General features: G+C 27.9%; 1 protein-coding gene across 1 annotated transcript; it reads left to right on the forward strand.

Moving 5' to 3' along the window:
- The first annotated feature begins 2,126 nt into the window (after window positions 1-2,126).
- Window positions 2,127-11,591, forward strand: LOC145833789 (D-3-phosphoglycerate dehydrogenase-like). Its single transcript, XM_082940973.1, has 12 exons — window positions 2,127-2,295; window positions 2,707-2,858; window positions 2,989-3,109; window positions 3,320-3,418; window positions 3,697-3,829; window positions 4,135-4,283; window positions 4,828-4,980; window positions 8,046-8,175; window positions 8,523-8,647; window positions 8,877-8,932; window positions 9,519-9,646; window positions 11,121-11,591. The coding sequence occupies exons 1-12, from the start codon at window positions 2,164-2,166 to the stop codon at window positions 11,231-11,233; spliced, it is 1,491 nt and encodes a 496-aa protein (XP_082797099.1). The 5' UTR covers window positions 2,127-2,163; the 3' UTR covers window positions 11,234-11,591.
- The last annotated feature ends 13,462 nt before the right edge of the window (window positions 11,592-25,053 follow it).

Here is a 25,053-nt window from a genome sequence, read left to right on the forward strand (position 1 = left end):
ACGTTGTTGTGAATGATAAGTAAAGAAGCAGCTACAGAAGCATCAACGTCTGGTGTTTCATATGTGCAACACTCAAGAGGGCATTTAATCACAGGCATTGTAGATTCAATTCAGCAAGATTTTATCATAAATAAATATACCTTTCTTTGTTGAGTTTATTTACAAACTATTTAAAAGAATGATAAAATCTGTACAAGAAAACATAATGAAAGCTAGGTAAATACTTATACACTACATACTTAAGCTAACTCTATGTATTTTTTTTGTAATCTCAAAATTTCATGCACCTCTAAATGAGGTTCGTGTTACCTAAAATCTTCGTGCACCCAAAAAAAAGTTTCGTGTACACTAGTGTGCACCAGTGTAAACATTGACGACCACTGGTTTAAATTACTTTTATTCCTTACTTTGAAATAATAGTTTTTAAAATTTTATTTATATTCAGTCGTTGTAAAAACTCAAAAAATAAGTTTTAGTTAATAAAAAATGACTTCTAGTAGTTTCTAAAGTTGAAAACTAAGCTTACTTGACAAAACTCAAGAACGTTCGATTGTATATGGAAAGTTACAAAAAAAACTTTTATGTAACTCTTCTTTACATAACTAACAAACTTAGCTTTTTGTAAAACTAAAGCCATTATAAACACAAATTGACTTTAGTAACTATCACATAAAAACTAGAAATAATAAGTTTTTGTGTTAATCACTAATAGCAGTTCTTTAAGGATTAATACACAATGTTTGTTAGATTGTGTTAATTTTTTCTAATATAGACAATGAATATTAAGAAATTATTCAATTAGTGATTACTTAATAATGAAAAACTTATGTTTTTGAAATCTTACTATTTTTTTTTAACTCTAATACAATTTTTTTTTATAAAGTTGTAAAAACTATTTTTCAAATAACCAAAACATGTTACCTAAATGTTTAATACGAAATGTCTAAATTTTTATATCAGAATAATTTGTTTTGATTTTATACTTTTGTTGTAAAAAGTAGCTTAACATAAACAATCTTATTTTAATTGTGAAACTATTTAATTATAATTTGGTTTGACAAATACAAGTACAAGATTTACTTTAACCAATTAAAATACGCAGTTTAAAGTAGATAACTATAAATTAATTAACTATAAAATATAGATAACAGTATGGTTCATCAACATTGCAAAACATAAGTTATTTCAATATATACTTTTACTTAAAAAATAACAAGCGATAACTTTCTATTGCAGTTTTGGCGCTATTAAAAAAACAAAAAAAAAAATAATGTTTAACCTTACAAAAAAAAAAGTTAGTGTAATTATTAGTTAAGCAATTATTAAAAATTAAAAACTAAGCAACAATATACGTGCCGGCTCATATAAAGGACCTTAAAAGCCGCTCGCTTAAAAACAACTAATAAAATCACTACACTGACAACACGTTGGGAAAATGCTGAAAACTTTCCGCTGACGAAAACGAGAGAACGTATGACGTCACTACATTGTCTCTCTCGAATGTGCAGCGTATGAATGAGGCAGCCGGTTATTGTTGTTGTTCACATTGGTGTCGGTTGTGCATGAATAAGTATTGTTTGCCTGGGCATTTAGTAAACACTTCAAAATATTTTTTTTTATTAAATTTGCATGTTTTAGGCTTAGAAATTAAAAAATAAGTTTATTTTGTTTTAGTTTTTTAGTTATTCAAGAAAAGAAATATGCTTTATAAAGTATACTAAATATTTTAGTCTGGTACTTAATTAAGGTTCACTTTCTATAACTATTTATAAAGGGCTCTGTTAGAAGTTCAGTCAAACGTTTATGTAAAAAGTTAATACCAAATGCCGTATTTTTAAAGCTAGAAATTCATTACTTGTAAAATATGTTATTTATAAACAAACTTAATTTATAATTTAATTAATTGTAGGTATTTTGTATATATAATAAGTTTTTTAAAGAAATTTACTTTTGTTTTATCAGACATTGAGTATCTTTGCTGGAGTCAAAATTACTAAAAGGTAGTATATTTTTTAACAATCCATAGATAAATTGATGAAGTTATTAATTAGAAAACTTACTGAACTCAGTAAAACAATCAACTCAAATATTCCATCAAGCATAAAATTTTCAAACTTCACAGAAACTTATAAGTTGCATCACCTAGCTAACAAACCAGTAATAATGCAAGTGAAAAAAGTTTTGTTGTTGGACAATGTGGACCCCACTGCCAAGACCATCTTGGAGGAAAACAACATTGAGGCCACTCTGTTTGCTGAAAAATTGACTGTGGACCAGCTAGTGCAAAAACTGCAGGTATTTATTTCCATATTTCCAAAGTTGCATGTAAACAAGATTTATACTAACACTTTTTGATTTTATATTTAAATTATAAGTTTTAGAGAAGGTAATCAAGCAAATATAAAAAAGTTGTTTTTTTATTTTAAAATAGAAATAACTTATATACTCAAACTCTAAGATTTATGTACTTAAATTAAATAAGAATAACTGAAAAAATTACTAATAAAATTAGCGAAAATGGATGATATATGATTGTAAATTTAATCATATTAAATCTTTAAACTATTTCATTTGTAAAACTACTCATTTTTAATACTTAACAAAATAAAACTTTAAATACTTTAATGTTTTGTTTTTACAATGTTTCACTATCAAGTTTGTTTGCTAAATTGTGTATTATGAGTTGAATACTTACCTTTTTTTTAGGACTATGAAGGAGTTGTTGTGAGGTCAGCAACAAAGATGACTGCTGAGATCATTGAAAAGTGTCCCAACCTTAAGGTGATCGGAAGAGCTGGTACTGGCGTGGACAACATTGACTTGAAGGCAGCTACCAAGTGTGGTGTTGTTGTAATGAAGTTAGTAATTTTGATAAGCACTAAAGTTTCACTAGTTCAAGTATATTACAACACAATAAGTACATATAAACACTTTGTACATTTTTATTAATATTTTTTACAACTTTTTTCTATTTTTTTCTTATTCCAGCACACCAGGGGGAAACACCTTATCAGCAGCGGAGCACACTTGCACCCTCATCTGCTGCATGGCGAGAAACGTCCCGGCAGCCAACATCTCAATGAAGGCTGGAAAGTGGGAGAGAAAAGCTGTTAGTTTTGCTTTAATGTGAAAATAAACTGAGTGATAACACTAGTAATAACATTAAATCTGAAGTTCGTTAATTTTAGACGTTTATTATTCTTTGCACTGTGGAGCTGAGCAATAAAAGTCACACTACCAGCTAAATTAGCATATAATTTTTTTTAATTTATTTAATAGCTATCAGTGCTTAGTTTGATTATTATTTTTTTTTATACAGTTCATGGGTCACGAACTGAACGGAAAGACACTGGCGATCATTGGTTTGGGAAGGATAGGAAGAGAAGTCGCCTCAAGAATGCAATCTTTTGGAATGACTGTAAGTATTAGTTGTGTTTGTAAACAAAAAATGTGATTTTGGTTAAAGTTTTTTTTTTAAACCTTTTATTTTGATACTGCTAGTTTGAAATAATTATAAGGTTTTTTTACAGTGTATTTACATACTCAAGTTTATTAAATGTCGATGACAAAAAGTTTCAACTAGATTTTTATTTACTTGAAAATATACTTTTAGTTTAATCTTTTTCCTGACAATCCTTTGCTTCTTTAAGTATGTAGCACAGTACCTCTATGTTTTATAACAAATTAATTAAACAGACAATCGGATTCGACCCGATGGTGACGAAGGAGAATGCGGCACAGGACAACATTGAGTGGCTCTCATTGGACGAAATATGGCCACGTGCCGACTACGTCACAGTACACACCCCGCTCATTCCTCAGACTAGAGGTAAGCGTCTAATTAGTTGTCTCTTTAAATAAAAGCGTAAAGCTTAAATGAGAAAACATTTTGTTACTATTAGCAGCATTTTGGCTTTGAAGCTGAAACACTTTTGCTATCGTTCAATAAGCAGGTGCAGTATAGTAATTATCATAAAATTTTGTGTTTTTTTTTGCTTCTTTTTTGTTATTAATAAATACAACATAAAATTGTAATATTAAATAGCTATTTCAATCTAACACATTACTCTTTTTAAACTAAAATAAACTGCAAAAATATACAAAGCTGTTGAAACAAACTCAAATCAACCACAGGCCTCCTCAACAAAGCGTCATTCGCGAAGTGCAAGAAGGGAGTGAGGGTCGTCAACTGCGCGAGGGGAGGAATCATTGACGAGGCAGATCTGTTGGAAGCGCTCACTAGCGGGCAGTGCGGAGGCGCAGGACTCGACGTGTTTGTAGAAGTAAGTGCAGTAATTAATACTTATTATTACTTATATATATATATATATATATAACTAATACTTATTAATACTTATATATACTGTTTGTCGGATGCGCTTACTATTGGGTAGTGCGGAGGGGGGAAGGCTTGAAGTGTTTGTAGAATTTAGTAAAATCTAGTTTTTTTTTTGATATTCAATGAAAATGATACTGCTGGTGTTGCTGTTGATCACAATTATATGCTGCTTAAGACTTTTTTGATAGTACTACTAAGTAATGTTGAAATTTTTTTGGAGCAGATATCTATCAGTAAAAGGTATTTTAGCACAAACAATTTTTTAATTTAGTTTTAGAGACTACTTAATTCACAACACTTTAACGAACTGTTTATTGTCACCTAATCATATAAAAAACGTTTATACTTAGCTATCATGCAAATAGACTTTATTGAAGTAATGTTTTCTAGCTTATAAAAGTTCATTACTATTATTTTTTTAATACCTTAACTTTATTTAACTAATTAAACTTCTAGTTTTAGGTGTAACAAAACTCTCCACCAAACAGGAACCACCGACGAACCAGGACCTGGTCAACCACCAGCTGGTGATCGCGTGTCCCCACTTGGGGGCGTCCACCAAGGAGGCGCAGTCCAGGTGCGGTAGGGAGGTTGCCCAGCAGATCGCCGACGTGTGCAGCGGGAAGTCCTTCTTCGGAGTGGTTTGTTGCAGTTTTGTATAAATGTAACAAATACAGTATTTTGGTTGCTTTGTTGGAGTTTGTTTGTTTGATAAAAACTAAATTGGTTAAAAGTTAAAAAAACTAAGCAACTTCAGGTATTATTAACTTTAAACTTTTAACTCGTTATGTTTAATTTTGCTGATGTCTGCAGTGGAAAATGCTTCTTTGGAGTGGTTCGTTGCAGTTTTGAACGTTTGAAAGATTTTGAAATTATTTAATTACAAAAATGTTATAAACACATTGGTTATAAATCTTAAAGTGTTTAGTTTTTTAAACTTTAGGTGTAATGCTGAAATTTGTCAAAAAGCTGTTTATAACAGGCAAGTTATGAAACCTAAAGTAAAAAAAAAGTTTAAAAACCTTATTAGAACAAATAAATATTATTAGATTATTTAACTTAATACCTTTACTAAAATAAAATGAACTGTATGAAATAGGTAAAAATTTAAAGTTTGTCACTAAATATATTTGTTTAGCCAAACTTGTTGGGTTAAATATTATTATCCACATAGTATTATATAATCATAATATATAAGTTAATAATCATGTCATTATGTTTGTTTATATGCACTAGTATCTGTTTACTAATTGAAAATTTTGTTTACTTATGTTTAGCTAAACCTCAAAACTAAAATAAAACATTCTTCAAACCATTTGATTGTTTTTTCCAAAGTTTTCCAAAGTTCAATAAAAATATTGTCTTATTCAATATTGTTATTTATTTTGTTTAAAAAAGCATTAATCTTAATTGAATGATCTACAAATATGCTTTTTTGAAACAAATAAAAGCTTTCAGGTTTTTAAACTAAAATTTAACTTTTTTTAATATAAATTATATGTCAAAATAGTATTTTAGGACACATTAAGGTCAGTTTATACAGTTGTAGTTATAAATTTGGTGTAGAGTTTTTTTTTAATTAGAAATTGATATAGTTTTAAACTTCAAAACAAAGACAGTTTATTACAACAAACCAGCCTAATTTTTCAAATTTTAATTTGCCAGAAATATATTTTTTAATTAATACTAGCACAAAAAGGAACAATCTTTTACCAGTTACATGAAACATAATAGAAAAACTTCTTTTTTAAACAAAACGTTGTAAAGCCATTCTCTTTTGCACTTATTTAACCTTGAATGAGTGAACTTTAGACTTTCGCGCTTGTTGTGTTTTTTCTATTTAGTCTAGAACATGCTCCACATAATTGTAGCTTAAATAAGCCAATAATTATTTTATGTATACCTTATGCAACTAATACACGTCAAAACTAATTAATAATAATTTTACCACTAAATCGAAATTTCACAATAATTTTGACGCAACAAAAAGGTCCTTTAGCATTGCATTATTGCGTCACTAAGTTGATGTAATTTTCCATCGTAAATGCAAGTATATTTTCCACTCTTTTTTATAATAGTACTGATAAATTAGTTTAAGCACATTTTATTTGAAATTTTGTAATTGATTTTTATTACATCATAATAAAAAGCTTTTGCAAATATATTATTATAAAAGTTAATTGAATTCAAAAGATATCCAGAAAATTAAATCTTTAAATATACTTATTCAAAGTAAGTACTAGCCATACTTATAATGTTAACTTAGGTGTTTTTAATTTGATAAACCACAATTAGTTTTGAATAAATTTGAAGTTTTTAAAGTCAAATTTTAATGCTGCATAATACAAAGTATTATTTTAGTGTTAAACTAACTAAACTTTTACTGCTTTTAAAAGAGCTAACATACAATACACAATCTACTTGACTATGAAAGTTGTGTTTGTCAAGTGGCTACGCTTGTAATGCAGTTAAAAATCATTTCTATTACGAAATATTATTAATTTTATTACAATTCTACATAATCTTGCATCAGAGTATCTTTAATAGTTCAAAAATAAAACATTGCATTGGTGAGATAAGTCAATATGAAAAATCGTTGCATCAGATTGCTTTTGTGTAATTGTGAGAAATGTTGCGTCAGAGTTGTCTGCCTTCGCGCTTCATTGATTTTTGTATTGCGACACCATTAAGCAAACATTGAGTGCTTTGCAAAACTGCACGAATAATTCTCTCAACATTTGTAGCTTGACATGATACTCTATACCGGCCGGTTTATCAATATTTATTTAATTTAATTTAAAGTTTACTTTGTTTCTGTAACTCATATTTGAAAACCAAAGAGCAATTTGTAAATACTTTATATATCTGTTTACCGTTTTTACTTGCATGAACAAATAAGCATCTTAGCTTAAACATAAAAAAAAATTACATTTTTAAACGTTTAAAATTTTTTCAAAAACATTTTTATTATTTTCAATTATCAAAACATTGTTAATAACTTTTCAACGATCTACGTCGTGTAGAATTTATAAATTTGCTATATAATGTCTAACGATTTTTCAATAAAAGGTAAAAATCACGTTAGTTGTAAAAATGCATTACTAATTATAAATTAGAGCTTTTAAGAACTAAAATAAAAGTTCTAACACGCATTTTTTTATACGTGAAACTAAAACATGAATTGAAAGGTTACTTTAAAAATCAAATACAATTTCCTTACAGTCATTTTGAACTTTTTGTGTTTATTTCTGTTATTCTCAATTTTTTTTTTCCATTATTTAATAAAATTAATCTTTTTAAGACTTAAAAGTCGATATTGAAAGTTGTAAATAGTCTTGAAGTATTCAAAGTGAAACGACTAAAGTCTACAGTTTTAATCTAAAGTATTTTATAGTTAAAAAATAAAACAACAGTTTTGAAACACTTTTATAGAAAAATGCTTATCGTTTTAAGTTTAATCTGATCTAAACACTTTTCTACTTATAAATGTTGTTGTTTACTTATAAATCGTCACATTTAAGATTTTAGTTCTCTGGCTATCATATCATAAATTATCCTAAAACCCAATGAAAAACACCAAGTAAAACTGCTTGTAAAAACTATATTTATATGTACTCATAATTTTTGTCAATAACCTCAGACTTTAATAAAAACAGTATAGTACGTTTTAACTTTTTACAATAATTTTATTTAAATATTTACACAGATGAACGCACCAGCGTTGAATCAGGTGCAGTCCACGGAAGTCGGTGACAAATGCAAACTGTCCAGGTTCATGTCCTGTCTGTTGGCATCCGTTGCCAAGTCACCCGCTACTGTCAACGTTAAGTTGTCAGGTTGGTGAAATTAAATAATCATGCCAAGTAAATAATGATGAAAAAGAATAAAATTTAATTTTTAAACAAAACCTGATTTATATACCCAAAACGCTTTGCAAATCAGTAAATTTAGAAAGTGTTATTATAATTATACTAATTTTTTTGTTTAAGTTCAAAACTTACAAGTTTTTTCTTCTACTTTTTCAACTGAAAAGATTTTGTCACAAATGAATATAAAGTGTTTACTTATACAAAAGCTTACTTAATACTAAAGTTAAAAGCTTAAAATAGTTATTTATGTTATTACTCTTGACCGTTTAACGTTTATTTTTTTCTTAGTATCTAATTTGTATTCCCCTCAACAGAGAGTGATATAAAGAAGGGTAAGGCAGGGGTGAGCGCTTCAGTCTGCGCTGGGTTGGTTGCTAATAACAACAAGAATGTAAACGTGGTAAATTCCGCCACACTTGCTGAAAAGAGTGGCTATAAGGTTAGTATTATGATTAAAAACAGTATTTTAGTCTCATGATTGCAGTACATAACTTTAAAATAAATATCATTCTTTTTGTTAGACTACCAGTTTTTAAAAACAAATCTTAACAAAAACAACTTATGTCAATAATGCTGACTGATTATTGGGATTTATTAAATTAATTAGCACATCTGTTAAAGAAAATGTTTTGCAAAAACAATTTTTCATTTTTTGCACTTTTTTTCAGGTTAACTTAGAAGCCGGTGCCTCTGACTCAATCGAAATGTCTATGGATTCTTTAAGGTTAGTTGTTGTTTTTCAGAAGTGCTAAACTGTAAAAGAAAAGTATTGAAAACCTATTTCAGTAAAAACAATAAACAAATTTTAAACAATAACGAGTTTGATACCTAAAACTAAATTAAAAAGTTGTCTGAATTTTGAATCATTTTCAATAAAAAGAATTACGTAGATGAATTGCAGTATTATTAATGTTCTATCATTTGAAGAATTAAACTAATTAGTTTACTTTTTGACTTTTTGTCCAGTCAACTAACTTAATAAACTTTAAAAAGATTATTGCTAAAATCATTTAAAATACTCTAAAGTGTGTGTTCTTTTTATAAAAGTAACATTTGATCTGTAACTTTACGTAGGATCAAAAAGATATTTTTTTTTTTTTTCTTGAAATATCCAAAAAAAAAACTCGATGACATAAAAACATCTTAAGTGTTTAATTTTTTGAAACACTTTTGCTATAAACTTCAAACTATCTTTTAGTTTCCAAACACTTTTTACAAACTTTCTTAAGAGCTTGGATACAAACTATATGTAATCAACTTATTTTTTATACCGCTTCAAACTTCAACCTAACCTTCGAAAATTTCCACAGCATTGTCGGATCAACCAAGGGAGGTTTGTTTATGCTGGAATCAATGGACGGATGCAAGTTTGCATCTCCAGTGCACCTCGACCAGAACTTCTCAGTTGTGAAGTCAAGCAGTCCATCCCAAGACTTAGGTAAGACATCGTTTAACTGAGGTTTTAAAACAAGTTTACATTCAAGAGCTTATTTTCAATATTTTAAGTAGAAACGGGTTTCTCAAATGTGTTACTTAAAATTAACAAAAGTCGGCACTTTATTTTCGCTCGGAAAAGTGCAGGCTTACATAAAGATAATATTATACATGGCAAACTAAGTTACTTGGCAATTGCATCTGTTGAGTAGTTTTACAAATTCAGTTTGTCTAAAAATAAACTCAATTAACTAGATTGTCTGAATATTAGCAGTTGATGACTAGTTATTAAAAACATGGTAAGTCTAGTGATCTGAGTGCACAAACAATTTACGTAACGGTGAAACTAACCTTTTTCTACTAACTAATTTATTAAAACTTAAGCTAACAAAGTCAGTTGACTGCTAATATTTTTCAGCAAGTTAAACATACTTTAACTCTAATAACTGTTTTATTAAGTCAAACAAAAACATTAAATAATACTTATCATTAAAAAAAATTAAAATTTTAAAATAAATGAAAACTATTGTAACTAACTTCAAGGTTAAACTTTTAAACTTGTTTTCGATAACGTGCACATCTAACACCTGCTTTGTGATTATGACGTAATAAATACGTATGTACTTTATCAACCACTTAGAAACTTTAACGCTTCATTAAAACTACACTTGTGTTTACTAACTTAAAGTTATTTCATATACGTCTTGAATTAAAGTTATTAATTACCCTTTAAGATTATAAAGTTTTTTTTAGAATGAATCCGTAAATAATTATAGTTACAAGCTTAAGTTAGTTTAGGTCTTAGAGGTATTAAGCTTAATATGAACAATTTAGTATACAGCTTAAAATTTTTAGTTAAGCTTTCTGATAAATTTAGTATTAAAGTTCTTTTTACTACTTTATATCTACTGGCAGGACATCTTGTTTTAAGTTATAACAATGTTTACTAAAAAATTAAATGATGACTTTAATTTTATCTTTTTATAGATTTTTTTTTCAGTTATCCTAATATTCTGAAAAAAACTTTTCAATTTTTACAGTTAACGATAATCTTAATATATTAACTTATAGTTTATATAGTTTGAAAAAATTCCTCAGAGTTTTAAATTAAACTGTCAAAAAATGTTATAAATAAATAAACTTTTGTCTGTGTAAGTGCAAGAAAATCTTAAAATATCTTGTAAAATTACTACTTGTTTTGACTTGTAAACTTTTATTCTAGTAAAAGAATAGTTTGAGATAAAAATACTTTTTAAAACTTTATTAATTATAACTTTTTTTAATTGTTTTAATAAATATTTCAGATAGCTAAAATAGCTATAGAATATTTACTATGTTTAGTTTTACTTATAACTAAATTATTTATTTTTGATTTCAACCAAGTAAATACACTTCTAAACAAAAATTTAAGGCGATAACTGTATGAGATTTATTTTATATGACCAAAACAATCATAATTAGTAAATATTAATTTTCAGCTAAAATTTGTGCATCTGGTAATGTACAATCAGTGAATTTGGCGGGAAACTGGATTGTGTTTAGTGGGGGAAATTTCGAAGGTGCTGCTACTTACACTGCTCATTGTTTTTAAATATTTGTTTGGAAACACTTAAAATACAAATAATTTTTCACATTAACAAGTTAAATTTCAACCGCATCAAACATAATCACATAGTTTTAACTTTTAAGCTTACTCAAAATCTTCGTTGTAGTTGGATATTAATCAATTTATTTTGTCTAGTTCAATATTATACTTAGTCAATACATATATACGTATATTGAAATGCACTTTTTCAGTATGATTTTTATTTTCCTTTCAGTTACACTTTAATAAATAATACTTTTCAATTTTGTTTAAACAAACTTCTTCAAATGTTTGAATCTTCAAAGTAGTTTACTTTATGGTCGCTACTTTTTTTATAAGTTAATAAATTATCAGTCAGTTTTCAGTGTGTTGTTGATACATACTTTATTTAGTTTGAAGTGTGAACGATAAAAAATTTTCATAGCTAATATCTGTATAAGGTTCACAGATTGATATATAAATCATAATGTGCTATGTATACAAAGGTCATAAATTAAATAAACCTATGTGAAAGTTATTATTTTGTAATTATGGAGTCATAAATTTTGTTGGTAAACTTAAACGTATGTATAACTGTAAAAAACACCTTACAAAGATTATTGAGTTATATGATTTAATAATGCAGTCTGTTTGTTAAGTAAACAAGAAATCTTAATTTAGATTCTCTAGCTGTTATTCTTTCTTTCGTTGATATTGACAAAGTTATATGCAAGCAGATTTGAACTGAAGCTTTTCAAAATAAATTTTATAAAAGTAACGATAGAAACACAAGACAACTACTAAAAAATAAGTAATTAGTCAAAAAATAAAAATAAAAAAAGCACTAGCTTTAAATTGTCATACAGTACTAACTAAACTAATTCATACTAATTTATCAAAATTAAACTTGGCAACATCAGCCTGAACATTGTTTTAGCAACTTTAAGGATTTTACTCGGCTATTTAGGAATTTTTTTAAGTATACTAAGCATTACTAAACGGTTTTTTTTAATTTAGTTATTTGAATTCATACTACATCGAGTCCCCTGTTTACAATTCAAGACTCACAGGAATTGTTGACAAGCAACAAAGCTAAACTTCATGTTGTGAAATCACAAAAGTTGTTATTTTTTTGGGCTTTTCTGCACAACGTTGATGGCTTCTATGATGGTTTTAAGTTTCTTTCTAAATTTTAAGAGACATTCGACTTATAATAAATTTGTTATAGCTTTTTGTTTATCAAAAAATACAAATAAGTTGCTCAAGAACAGATTGAATGAGAACTATACAAAACTTACTTTAAATTTCTTAAGGATTTCGCTCAAACTCTGATACTAGGAAATATAAATTAAAAACTCTTGCTTAAACCAATGTGAAATGGTACTTTACATACAGTGTTAGAATGTATAAAAAAAAAGTGCTTTCGAACCTAAAAATTATGAAACATTTTAAAAAATGGTTAGATTTTTATATTTTAAAACTACGGTCACTTTATGTCTTGTTTTAATCTTATAATTTAAAGTTTATAACCTTTCTACTTTCTCAAGCTGATGCACTTAATTTTTTAATCCTCTTTATAAGTTAAAGTCTTATACTACCTTTTTTTTTAAAGCATTTATGACTTAAATTTTTTCAGAGCGGTTTTTATTTTGAAAGATATAAATAAAAAATATTTTATAATTGTTGAAAATAAACCAGCTGTAGCTGAAAAAGTTTTTAGTAAAACTCAACAAAAGTATCTTCTTATCAAATAATTCTTGACTTAAACATTATAAAAGCAATGTTTGTAAACATTTTATTGTAAAGAATTGAATGTATAATAGAAAACTATACAATAATTTTGTAAAAACTCTTTAGAGTAAAGAAAACTTTGTCTTAAAAGTAAAATACTGAGGCTAAATTTAAATATAATAACGTTTTTAAAACGAACTTTACTTAGTTTAAAGTTAAGTTAAATAAGTTTTCAACTAAATTTGAGTAGTACTTGGATTTTATTTTAAACACATTATATACTGTTTCAATTAAAACCAAACGAAGATGGTAGTAGTTTAATCTTTATCAGAATTATCAAAAAAAATCTGTTTAGTCTTAGAAGCATTGCTATTTAAAAGTCATATAACAAAAAAAAGTGATTTGTTTAAAATAAAACAGCATTTTAACTTTAGTTCCGATCACCATCAGCCAATGTGTCAATCCTACAAGTGTCTCCATCATATCCAAGATAGCAAACGCACTTCTTCTGCCCGCTGCTTTCAAACAAACATATTCCCTTGTTGTTGCAGTAATCTTCTGTAGCGCACACGTACTCATTCTTCGGTTTCACGTACACCTTGATCAGTTCGTCGTATTCTTTTCTGTACAATTGTCCCTTATACGAAACTTTCGCCTGTAAATGCGGTTCTTCGTAAATTAAGAAAACCACGTTACCTTGATAATTACTTTACAAGTATAAAAATTATTTAACAGCGTTAGCTTTTTCGAATACTTTTAACCTCATACATTGACAACCATTTAGTATTTGTGCAATTAAAAAAATGTATTTGCTAAAAAAAATTTTAACATAATAAAACAAAACTACCTTGACAGTAACTCTGCAAGTGAGATGCAAAATCATATATATATTATGTATGTATATAACATGTATTTTTAATAATTTATTACTTTTGAGAAAAACAATTACTAAGTTTCACCGCAGAGCGGATTTTCAAATTGTAGATATGTAGTTAAATAATAATGGTAAAAATGACAAATAATTAAAAGTTGGTTTGAATTAAGTTTTTTGTTTACAAAAAAAAAATCAATTAGCTATATTATATACATTTCACAAAGTTAGTTCTTGCCATACAAAGTTTCTGTTGCTTGGCAGTTACTTTAAAACTAAATAACAAGTAAAAAATTACAATTTATCCGCTTTTCTTTTTAATACCAACTTAAGAGAAACTCTGTAAAGGTAAAATTAAAAAAAATATATCTTGCAAACTTGTTTTCATTCAATTTAGCTTAACTGCAAGCGTGAAGTTACAAAAAAAAAGTTTTTAAAATTTAAAATTTTTTTTAAACTAAACTCACCTTGCCGGTCACTTTATACTCGTTAGTGTTGTCTGATTCGTACTGCTTTTAAATATTATAAAACAAAAAACTGAAAGGTACTCTGCAGTTGTGAAAAAAAAAGCTTGCAGTTTTAAATAAATCTACCTTGACAGTCAATCTGCAAGTGTATTCGTCAGTATGCTCTGGTGTTGCCTTCATTCTTAACTCAAATCCTTCCTGGCCCTTGTAAACCTTTATGGTTTCACCGTCAAACGGAATAGGCTTGCCGTTCCTCAATCACTGCATTTCCCACTCATCGTCCTTGAAAGAGGTTTGTACTCTGCATCTTATGATGTCGACAAACCTGGAAAATTACTTTTGTTTTAAATTTTGTTTCAACCTTAAAAGAGGTCTGCATCCTACAAATGATAAAATTGATCCACCTGAATGAATTAATAATAATATATTTTAAAATAGAATAAACTTAATGTTTTATTTTTTAAGTTTATATGTTTCTCAAATAGGTCTGAACCCTACAGATTGTGATGCTGATACATCTGAATCAGTTTTTAATAAACCTTTGTAATTAACCTTAAAAACTTTTTTTTTAAGTTTTCAAAAATATTTTTTTATAAAATAAGTTTACTGAGCGAAACATCAAAAAAATTTTTTTTATTTTTGTTTTAATCTAGCCATACCAGAGGTTAAATAAGCACCAGTTTGTCTTTAAATTTGTCGCTGTAATATGTACTTTTGTATAGCAGTTAAGTATTTTATTCGAAAGTGTTTAGTTATGTATAGTATGTTTGTTTCACGTGTTTATTTTTACAATTTTTATTGCTTCCAATTCTAAACTTTTTTTCTGTACAAATCAAACACAAAAGATATTTTTTAACATTTAAGCTTTTATCAGCGTTAAAACAAAGTTTAAACATAACTAAAGAACACCGGTTAAATATATCTACTTGAACTTGTTTCACTTACCCCTCACTCGGCATTACGGTTCTACACGGCACTCCGATTCCAAACTGTCCGATGTACGGACAGTTACTACCACTGCAGACTCCCTTGTATATGTTCCTTCTCATGTTCGGCATGGAAGTTGAAACTACCGGCTCCAAAAGCTCAAAGTCCACCTTAAGTTTGAGTTTTAAAAATAGTTATCTTCCCAAAGAAAATGAATGTTTTTAATTTCTTCCAAAATTTCCAAGTCCACCTCATAATGGATGGGCATCAATTATGCACACATGGACGCTTTTGCATGGGTTATTTTATGTTTTTTCAATATTTTTTTTTTACTATTCATGTTACCCCTTACCATTGATCAGTAACTTTATTTCCATCTCTTAGTTTTTTATAAGTTATTGTTACGTCTTTTTGTTTTAGCTATCAATTGTTTTTACTTTTTAAATTTACTATCGCTCTTATCCCTAACCCTTACCCTCGGTAGGTAACTTATTTTTCTTCTTTTTTGTTTTTATACAAGTTTTTTTTTCCTTGTTTTGGCTCTCGTGCAAAAAGGTCCCTTTGTGCATATTTAACAGCATAAGTATATACCAGAATTCTTGTACATTTATGAATTTTAATACTTTTCATGCTCATCCTTGTTACGATTTTGTGCTTTGGTTTTTTAGTTCTCTTCAAAGGAACTTGATTTGTTTCGTAAAATTTAACACTTTTCACAGAGCTAGAACTTGAAAACAATTAATTCACAATACACTTTTTCAAAAAACGTTCAAGAAGTATTTTTAAAAACATTCTGATCAAAATTAAACTTGACTTTTAATTTTTTAATTTAAAGTTTTCTTACATATTTGTTATCAGTCAATTTCCGGAGAATCAGGTAATAACGTCCGCCCTCGTCGCGGTATGAGTGGGGCGCGCAGTCGAAGAGGTCCCCGGTAGCCCTGACCGTGAACCATGGGGGCGTGTCGGACACTTCGAGGCCGCCCTTGTAATGGGGCCACGTCTCGAGAAGGCTGAAGCTGCAATGGTTTTTTTGTGATTTTATAAAAAGTATTCAATTTGTTTAGTAATTGCTTATTTGTCCACTCATAGTAAACAAGAAGAGCAAAACTGTAAAAGTTTTGGAATAAATGATCGTTAAAACAACTATTTTTTAATCATTAGTGTTAAAAATTGTTAAGTAGTTGTTTTTAGCAGGCCGAAGCTGAAACGGTTTTATAACTGTGTTAGTGTTTTACATGAAAAAAATTCTTAATTATAAACGGAAACATTTAAAACAATAAAAATTATACGTGTTTTAAGTCTACTATACACTTTTAAGTTAATGTTTACAAAAAAAAAACACATAAGTCTTATTAGCTGCTTAAGTTTAAGAACTTTGTGTTTTATGCAGAGATAATAGATTTAGCTCCTAGTGAAAAATGCAAATTTTAACAAAAAGTGATATTTTTACAATTAATTTTATATAAAAAAAGCAGTTTTATAAGGTTACCAAAGACAACCTTGTTTTATGAACACCTTTTATATTAAATTACAATTTAAGAAAACTATACTACAAATTTAAGTAGTTAATGCTTAAGCTTGAGAGTATAAGTAGTTATTTTTACGTGGAAATTAAAAGTATTGTTTTTTCTGTAACTTTACAGTAAATGAAAGAGGTTTTGGCAGTGACCATAAAAGTTTTTTTGAGCATGTACGACCTAGTAAACAGAAAAAAATTCGGCCTTTATAAAATTCGGCAGCAGCTACGTGAATGCAATATTAAAAATACACTATTTTTGCAGAATCACAAAGACCCAAAATAATCACAAAAATGTTATGAACATGCATGATTTAGTAGTAAAATTTAGTGGCTGGAAGCTTTGCAGCAAATAAAATTTCTAAATATCAAAAATACTGATAAACATACGTGAGAATATCGTATGATCTTTCCAAAAACATAGCAGATACCACAGCGTCAACTTCCGTGTCTGCACTCAAACCTGATAATCTTTTAACTTGCGCTTTCCTAGCGTCTGTTTTCTTGCATTTTCCTGTTGCGACACTAGAAGTTACGGATAGTAGAAGTATCAGAGCGGTTGTAATGAGATTTTTTAATTCCATTAGTCGTGTGTATCGATTGTTTTGTAAAAAATCTTTCTTTTGTCAACTAAATTTTTTGTAAACTAAAAATTTTTTTGAACATAAATACAACAGAAACATAAGTTACACTTTTGTTTAAAGCTGATTATGGTTTTTGAGGTTTAAGTTTTTATTTCAATCAACGAAACATAAGTTGTCTGCTTTGAATAAAGTTGTAAAAGTATATATAAAATGGTTTTATTTAATTGAAATATTTTATAGTTGATTTAAAATAGTTAAGTATTTTGCTTTGTATAAATTTACATAGTAGTTTTTTATTACTTTGTAATTAAAAAACTTGAGCTAAGTAATAAATTTACTTCTTCTAATTTAAACTTTATCGTTAGAAATAACTAAGCTTATATTTTAAACAAAATCATTTAAAAGAAAAAAATATCAAAATTTTATAATCAGCTTTAAAGATTTTAATTTAAGCCTTTTTTATACTTTAAGTTTTAATGAAAAAAAAAGTTTAAAAAGCTGCTCAAACCCTAAGTAGTCTTGCTTTATGAAATTGGGTTTACATCAGGGGCGTAGCGTGGGGAGGGACGCTGGTGCATGCGTGCCCCCCAAAAAAAAAAGCAATATTTTTATCCTTTATTGTTTATTTTTTCTGCTTAAATTGCCTTTTTTCAACTATGGTTTTCTAGTATTAGAAAAGTAAAACGAAATTTCTAATACAAATTAGTGACAAGTTAGGGAAATTACCCAGTATATTGATTCGGTGCGTAATTAAAAATGCGCACCGTTGTTGATGAAAAACTCCATAAGGAAAATTTTTATAACTTTATTAACTTCATAAGAATTTAGACTCAAACAGTACGCAACTTGTTTGTGCACCGAAGTAGTATAACCTTATGACAAGGACAAATGCTAACATTTTGTTAACAAACCGTAAAGCTAAACCTGTTTTATAGTGATAATGATTCAAGAATAAACAAATTTTAGTAAAAATAGCAATAAACAACTGTTAAAAAAATAAAAATAAATTGATAATAAGAATAAAATATATTAACAACATAATTTAAAAGATAAATAACAAAAAACAGAAAAAAATAATTAAAACAAATAATAAACAAACAGTTCAGACTGTGATTACAGTTTTAATCTTACTATACAAAAAGTATTGTTTAAATTATCTAAAATTAAAATTTATATTAAAAGTAGTTTCTATTTTTATTAAGATATCAAACAAATCAAACTTTGTTATTTTATCAGCCTTAAAGTTTAAAAATTAATCAACTTTTGTAGCAAGATATTTTAAAATTTCTTTAGTCACATTGTTGGACATCGACGTGAAAATTTTATTATTTTCGCTTCGATAGTCCAAAAGTCGAGTTTATAAGTAATTTCATATTTAAATCCTTTTCTTTTACTACTAATTTTTAAAATGATTAAAACACTTTGGTTTTTAAAAACATTGTTTCGAAAAATAATAACAACCGCTAGTTGACGCATTTTTGCCATGTAGAATTAACTACCGATCACACCGGGTTTCATGCTTTAATCAGCATGTTACATCATGCAACCATGTCTTGACCAGGCGATTGTTATGTAAGAAAGACGTATATAAACAGCAGAGCAAACGAGAAAGCAGATCATTTGGATTTCAACGTTAACAAGAAGCACCACTACGCCAGTTTCCAGTCCGAAGCGTAAGCCGCCATCTTGGAAAAATAGCTGAACTCATGGAAAACTTTCTCTTGGCGCTGTGAGTGTAAGTCGCCATCTTGGAAAATCTAGATGATTTCTGGTGAAACATTCTTACTCAAGTATTTGTTTTTTTGTCTGAAACATTTACTTTGTACTTAACTTCATAACTTCGTAGTTTTTATATCTTGTTCTATATACATTTTGTATACCTACTTTAGCAACGTCGACGGGGCGTACAACTTGATTTAAGTTGTTAACGTGCCATACTCATAAGCCTACGCATACTGCAGCAGACAAGCAGCAACAACTTCATGTTTGGATCATTTTGAACATTGAACTCGACCCATAAGCCCAAGCATTCGGTGGCATAAACTTATTATTCTTATCTTTCGTTTTCTTTATTTAAATATTGTATCTTTTTATCTCGCGCGCTCTACATCCAGTGTCAACGAGGAAGTATAAGTCCCTACTTTCTGAACCAGTAAACTGTACGAGCAACCATTTGTTACAACTCAACTAGAATTGTGAACTGCAAGAAGCCTTCTCATATAATAACTTTTATTATCGTTCTTTGATTGTATTGTATAATAAAGCATATAGATACTTGCTAGTCTATATTTAAACTTAAACTATAAGTAGAATGAGAAGGGTATTAGCTCTTACACACTCTTGCACTCGGTCGCAGACCGAGGTAGCAACTAAAGATAAAGATGGCCCTGAAGCTACTGCTAATCTGGCTCCTGTCGAAACTGCCGAACCTGTTACAGAGGCGGTTTCCCACAAAGCTAGAGACCGCAGTAGTTCGGAGTACATCAATGGCGTCCTCTCCAGCTCTTTCACACCAACCATTGAAGACAACACTAAAAGAATAAATGAGCTAACTAAAGTAGTAGAAAATAAATTTGATGAAATTTTAAAGGCACTCTATTTACAGAACAGTCAACCAATCAATACCTCTGCAAGAAGTGTGGTAAGTTCAGTTAATGATTTTAATTCACAAATAAACTTGATAGACTCGCCCTCAGCTAGTAAATACATGATGACCAAAACAACGGCTGCTAACAATCCTACGCACTTTCAAGATTCTCTAAACATAAGAACATCGCATATATCCAGCTACCCAGTAATATCTGAAACAGAAACATTCCTTACTACAAATATGAGCCCAATTAATACACCGTTGGACAATTTTTCACAACCATATTGTCATCAACAAAATCCAAATTCTCACTTAAACTCTGATCAAACAAATTACAGAAAATTAAATAACATTTACGGCAATAATTTAACTATTGAGCAACTTAAACGACAGATCGACATTCTCCAAAATAAGATAAACAAAAATCCTGAATATTTTAGAAATTTGAATCAAATTAATGGCAATTATATTTCTGTCAATCAAGAATATTCGCCCGAGAATCAAAACTTCCACCAAACAATAAATTCAAGACAATTAATTCGTTTTCCAGAGCAAATGTTTAGGAAAATTAAAGGGAAAAACCCTAGAGAAGAATTCAAACTCTTTGAGCTTCAGTGTAAAAGCCAGGGCATTTTCGATGATATAACTCTGTTTGAAATTATAATCCGAATATGGCCAATTGATGATGTACTTTACTATTTAAAAGTTGATAAACCATCTAGCTATGTCTGTTTCAAACAAGAAATCTTAAGCATGACACCATGCTTACCGGATATACACAAACCTCCACCTATTTGGAGTCATACCCCAACTTTTAAAGACATTCATCAGTTGGTATCGAAAAGTCTTACTTGCTCACCAGATGACCTCTATAAACATCTTACTATTAATTATAGTCCCAAATGGGCGAGTAAAATTCTAAAAAAAGACCTCGAACTTCCTATTAGAAAGTTTAAGAACCGCCTTAAGTGGGTTGATAGAACCGCCCAACTGATTTGAAAATAAATTATAGTAGTAAGAAATCAAATAACCAATATAAGTCAAATAATAAATTTAGAAGGACATTTAACCAAAATCGAAATAAAAATTGTTCGCAACTTGATCAAAACATAAACAACTACTCAAAAGACTATAGACAATATCAAAGTAAATTTAGTAATAAGAACCTTAACAGATGCTGCTATCATGTTCGTTTTGGTGAGAAAGCTAAAAATTGTAAAGGCCCGCAATGTAAAATGTACAAAAAGTTTGTAGAAAATAAAATGAAATATGTTAAACAAAAACCAGCAATGTTAAAACAAGCACTTTTTCTAGAAGAAGCGTTGGAAAAGGAAAAATTGAAGTGCACATGTGAAGATAAATCAATGAGAATCAAAGAAGCAAATTCGGGCTCAACCTATAAAACACTTAACGAAAAACTTAAACAAAAGTCAACTGAACGAAAAAGAACATATAGCAAATTTCGAGAAAATAAAGTACTTTGTGACACAAAGTCAAATATAAGTACCAAACTACTAGTTATTACTGATAAAGATAATAAAATACCTTATTTATTTGATATCAATGCACAACATTCAATTATTTCTAAGGCAATAATTAGTTCATATAAAGAAGATGAATTAGCACCTGAAATTTGTGACGTGAGGGAAAATAAATTAAAAGTTTTAGGATATACAGCTCTAAATGTTAAAATTGGTTTACAACAAGATTTATCTCACAATTTTTATGTAATAGATTCAAACAACTCTTTTGTTATTCTTGGCATAGATTTTATAGTAAAAAGAAATTTAATAAACAATGCAAAAGAAAAAATAATAACCAAAACAGAAACAGGAGTTAACCTCGAACTAACAAAAACTTTTTGTAAAACAACCATAAAAAGTGAAGTGAAAAAGCTGAAAGAAATTGTAAAAGAATCAAGTTATAAAGAAAAACTTAAGCATAAGCATGTTCTTGATATTAAACTTAAAAATGAAAGCGTGCCTCGTCGTCAAAAAGATTTCATAACAAATGCAATAGCATCAAAAGAAATAAAAAACAGCTTCAACAAGTTGTCAAAAGGAAGCATTCCAAAAAATTTTAGAAACGTTAACAAGAACCTCCAAATATCATTTTTATCAACGGTCGAAAATTATGCAAACAAAACAAATATATTATATAAAGCTGTGAATTTTTTTTCTAAAAAGTGGAACAGTATTCAGAAAGTAATTTCGTTACATAGTAATCAATCTCTTAGTTGCCTAATAGAAACAAAGAAAATTACAAGAGACAACTTTTATCATCAACAAAAAAACGAACTTAAAGACTACACCCATCTAGTCGTTTAACGATGATAAGACAACAGGAGTTCTGTCAACCGGACTAACGAAAACTCTTAATCCTGTCACATTTACGTTCATTTTTTCAAGTTTCTTTTATCAGTAAATAAGGAGATATAAGTTTTAAACTCAGATACATTACTCTTATACTTTTATATATGTATATATGTTTATATTAATTTCATTCTTTTCATAACATGAAACATGACATAAAAAACACACTTTTTTTTCCCCTTTCTAACAATTTTTTGCGCTTACACAATAACCAAACCTAATAATCAAGTTCACAAAGTTGATAATTAAGTATCTGTTCTTGCAATTTTACAAATTTATATTTTTCTCGCGCAGCTCCACGATGAAAAAAAAGAGAATTAATGATTCTTCAGTCTATTTTAAATTAAATGTCGGAAGCGTTCAAATAATAATGTTTCAAAATCATAGATATTGTTTTTCTAGTTTGAATTTAACCACATCTTATTAAGCATTCACTTCTTAATAAGCGTTTGGTCTTTCTCTGTTTATAATTTTAAGTATCTAATTACTCCGATCGTGCTCTATTAAGAGTGCGCAAACACACTAACCTAAAAGCAAAAATAAATAATTATGTACTTGTCGAACTCCTATGTTAAAAGCAAGAAAAAAATATTTTTTAACTTTAAAATTGATCTATTTTGAAGTAAAAATCTTTGTAAAGAAAACATTGTTTTTCTGGTATATATTTTCAATAAATTAAACCACTTAAATCATGAACAAATATGTGATTTTAAACCAAATCTCGATCTGTTCTAAAGTAAATCAAAAAAAAACTAATTTAATTAACACAAATATAAAGCTGATTTTCTTTTTTTCAAGCTTACTTACTCTCTCTTCCTTTTATGAACGTAACAGCTGCAGCGATAATATGTATTTCAAAAATATATCAAAAAGACACAAAACACTACGTTATAAATGAATGTTCTCACCGAAATTCTTAAACATTAACAGGTGACATGTATTTCTAAAATAAATTAAAAACACAACAAATTATGTTATAAATAACTGTTATCGCCGCAACTCTCAAACATTAACAGGTGTTTTTGTTTCCATTATCACATTTTACGACACAATTTTTTCTTAAAATACAAACACGTGCAATCAAAACTAACTCCCTAGAGTTTAATTATTGCGCTAAGCTCACTTTAATAACTTTATCAGAAGCTTCTGTCAATCAAGTTAATTTCCCGTACTTTATTTCATCACTTTTGCTGTTCAAAAAGAAACTTAAAGTATAAATAACTTCCAGATGTTAAGCAAAAAAAATGTTTTTTGCCACTAAAGAATCTTATCAAAAGGTTCCGTCAATCAAACTGCTTAATCTAAAGGATTTGGAATGTCGCTTTTCCATCTATCTCTAATTTCAAGTTTTTCACTGACAGTGTGAAAATGAGTTTATAGCATTTCTCATAGATCAGTTATTCAATCATTTTGAATAGAAGTAGAAGAACCATTAAAATTAATCCGATAAAGTCAATTACTAATAGCTTTTAAAACAACTTAAGTCAAACATAAAAGTCTACAGTAACACAAAAGGAAAGTTTAATTTTTCTTATTAATTAAAGAAAAACTCTTTTGTTAATATTCATAATGAACAAAACTAAAAACTATATAAATTTTTCTTTACTGTATAAGTATTTTTTTTTTTTAAAGAAATGACTCTTCGTTAATTTGTTTCAACATTTTACACTACTTAAGTGGTTTTATTGAAGTTGTCAACTAAGTTTTTAATCTTTTTTTTTTTTTACTGCATGAGTTGAGTGGTTGTAGTGCAAATATTTCAAACTAGTAATTAACTTAACAACGTCAAGTTTATAAGCTCATGGTATCAACAAGTTAAATAACAAATTGTTTACTCTATGTAATAAATTAATTTTATTATTTTGTTAAAAAGTAAAAAAAAACATTTACTTTTATTATTACTTTTGCCTTTTTAAAACATTAACAGTTACATGATAAAATCGTTTTTAATTTTAATTTGCTTAATTTTATTTAATATATAAACAAAACCAAAAAAAAAAAAAAACTATGCTTAATAAAGTGAGTTTTTTGATTGTTAGTTTTATAAAATACAGCTGCATTGTAATTAATAATCTTAATATCTAAGCCAGCAACACTCAGATTTTTATAGAATTTATGTCTAAGAAAGTTGAAATTTTAGCATTTTGTGCTGACATTAGTTTTTCTTAAAAGTAAGTTTTAAATTAAGTATATTTTCATTAAAAAAATATTTTTTTTTAAACTAAACTGATATTACTTTAATAATTCGATAAATTTTTCTAACACAATCTTATGCATTGCTTCATATTTTATCTTCTATATTTTCAATATGTTACATGCTTTACTTAAAAAAGTGCACAGTTATTCTTTTTATATAAAACTTCAACAAAAACAATTTTACATATATGAATTCTAAACATAAACATGTCTTATTAAACTTTTTTGCAAGCTACTTTGCTAAAAATATTTTTTGTTAACCTTTTACTTCATCTAGATTTAAAAATATTGTCAGTAAACTTTTTTTCTGACTAACTCTAGAAAAAAACATATATACATATTTCAAAATTTAAAAAGTATTAAATAACAATACAAACTTTTATGCAACTAAAAAAACAAACTTATTTTGTCGTGTAATGCAATTTATCTTTCACTTTTTGTTAGTATGCGTACAGCTTATTTTCTGGATTTTACATCCTTCTTTTTACTCTTCTGTCACCAATTGTACTTAAATCTTATTTTAAAACTTGTATATTATATATAGAACAACTTTTTGACAGGTAGGAAGCTATTTTCCTTTTTTGTTTTTT

Source organism: Thalia democratica, chromosome 4 (genome assembly GCF_965202585.1).
Source record: "Thalia democratica chromosome 4, ktThaDemo2.hap1.1, whole genome shotgun sequence".
Taxonomy (NCBI): Eukaryota; Metazoa; Chordata; class Thaliacea; order Salpida; family Salpidae; genus Thalia; species Thalia democratica.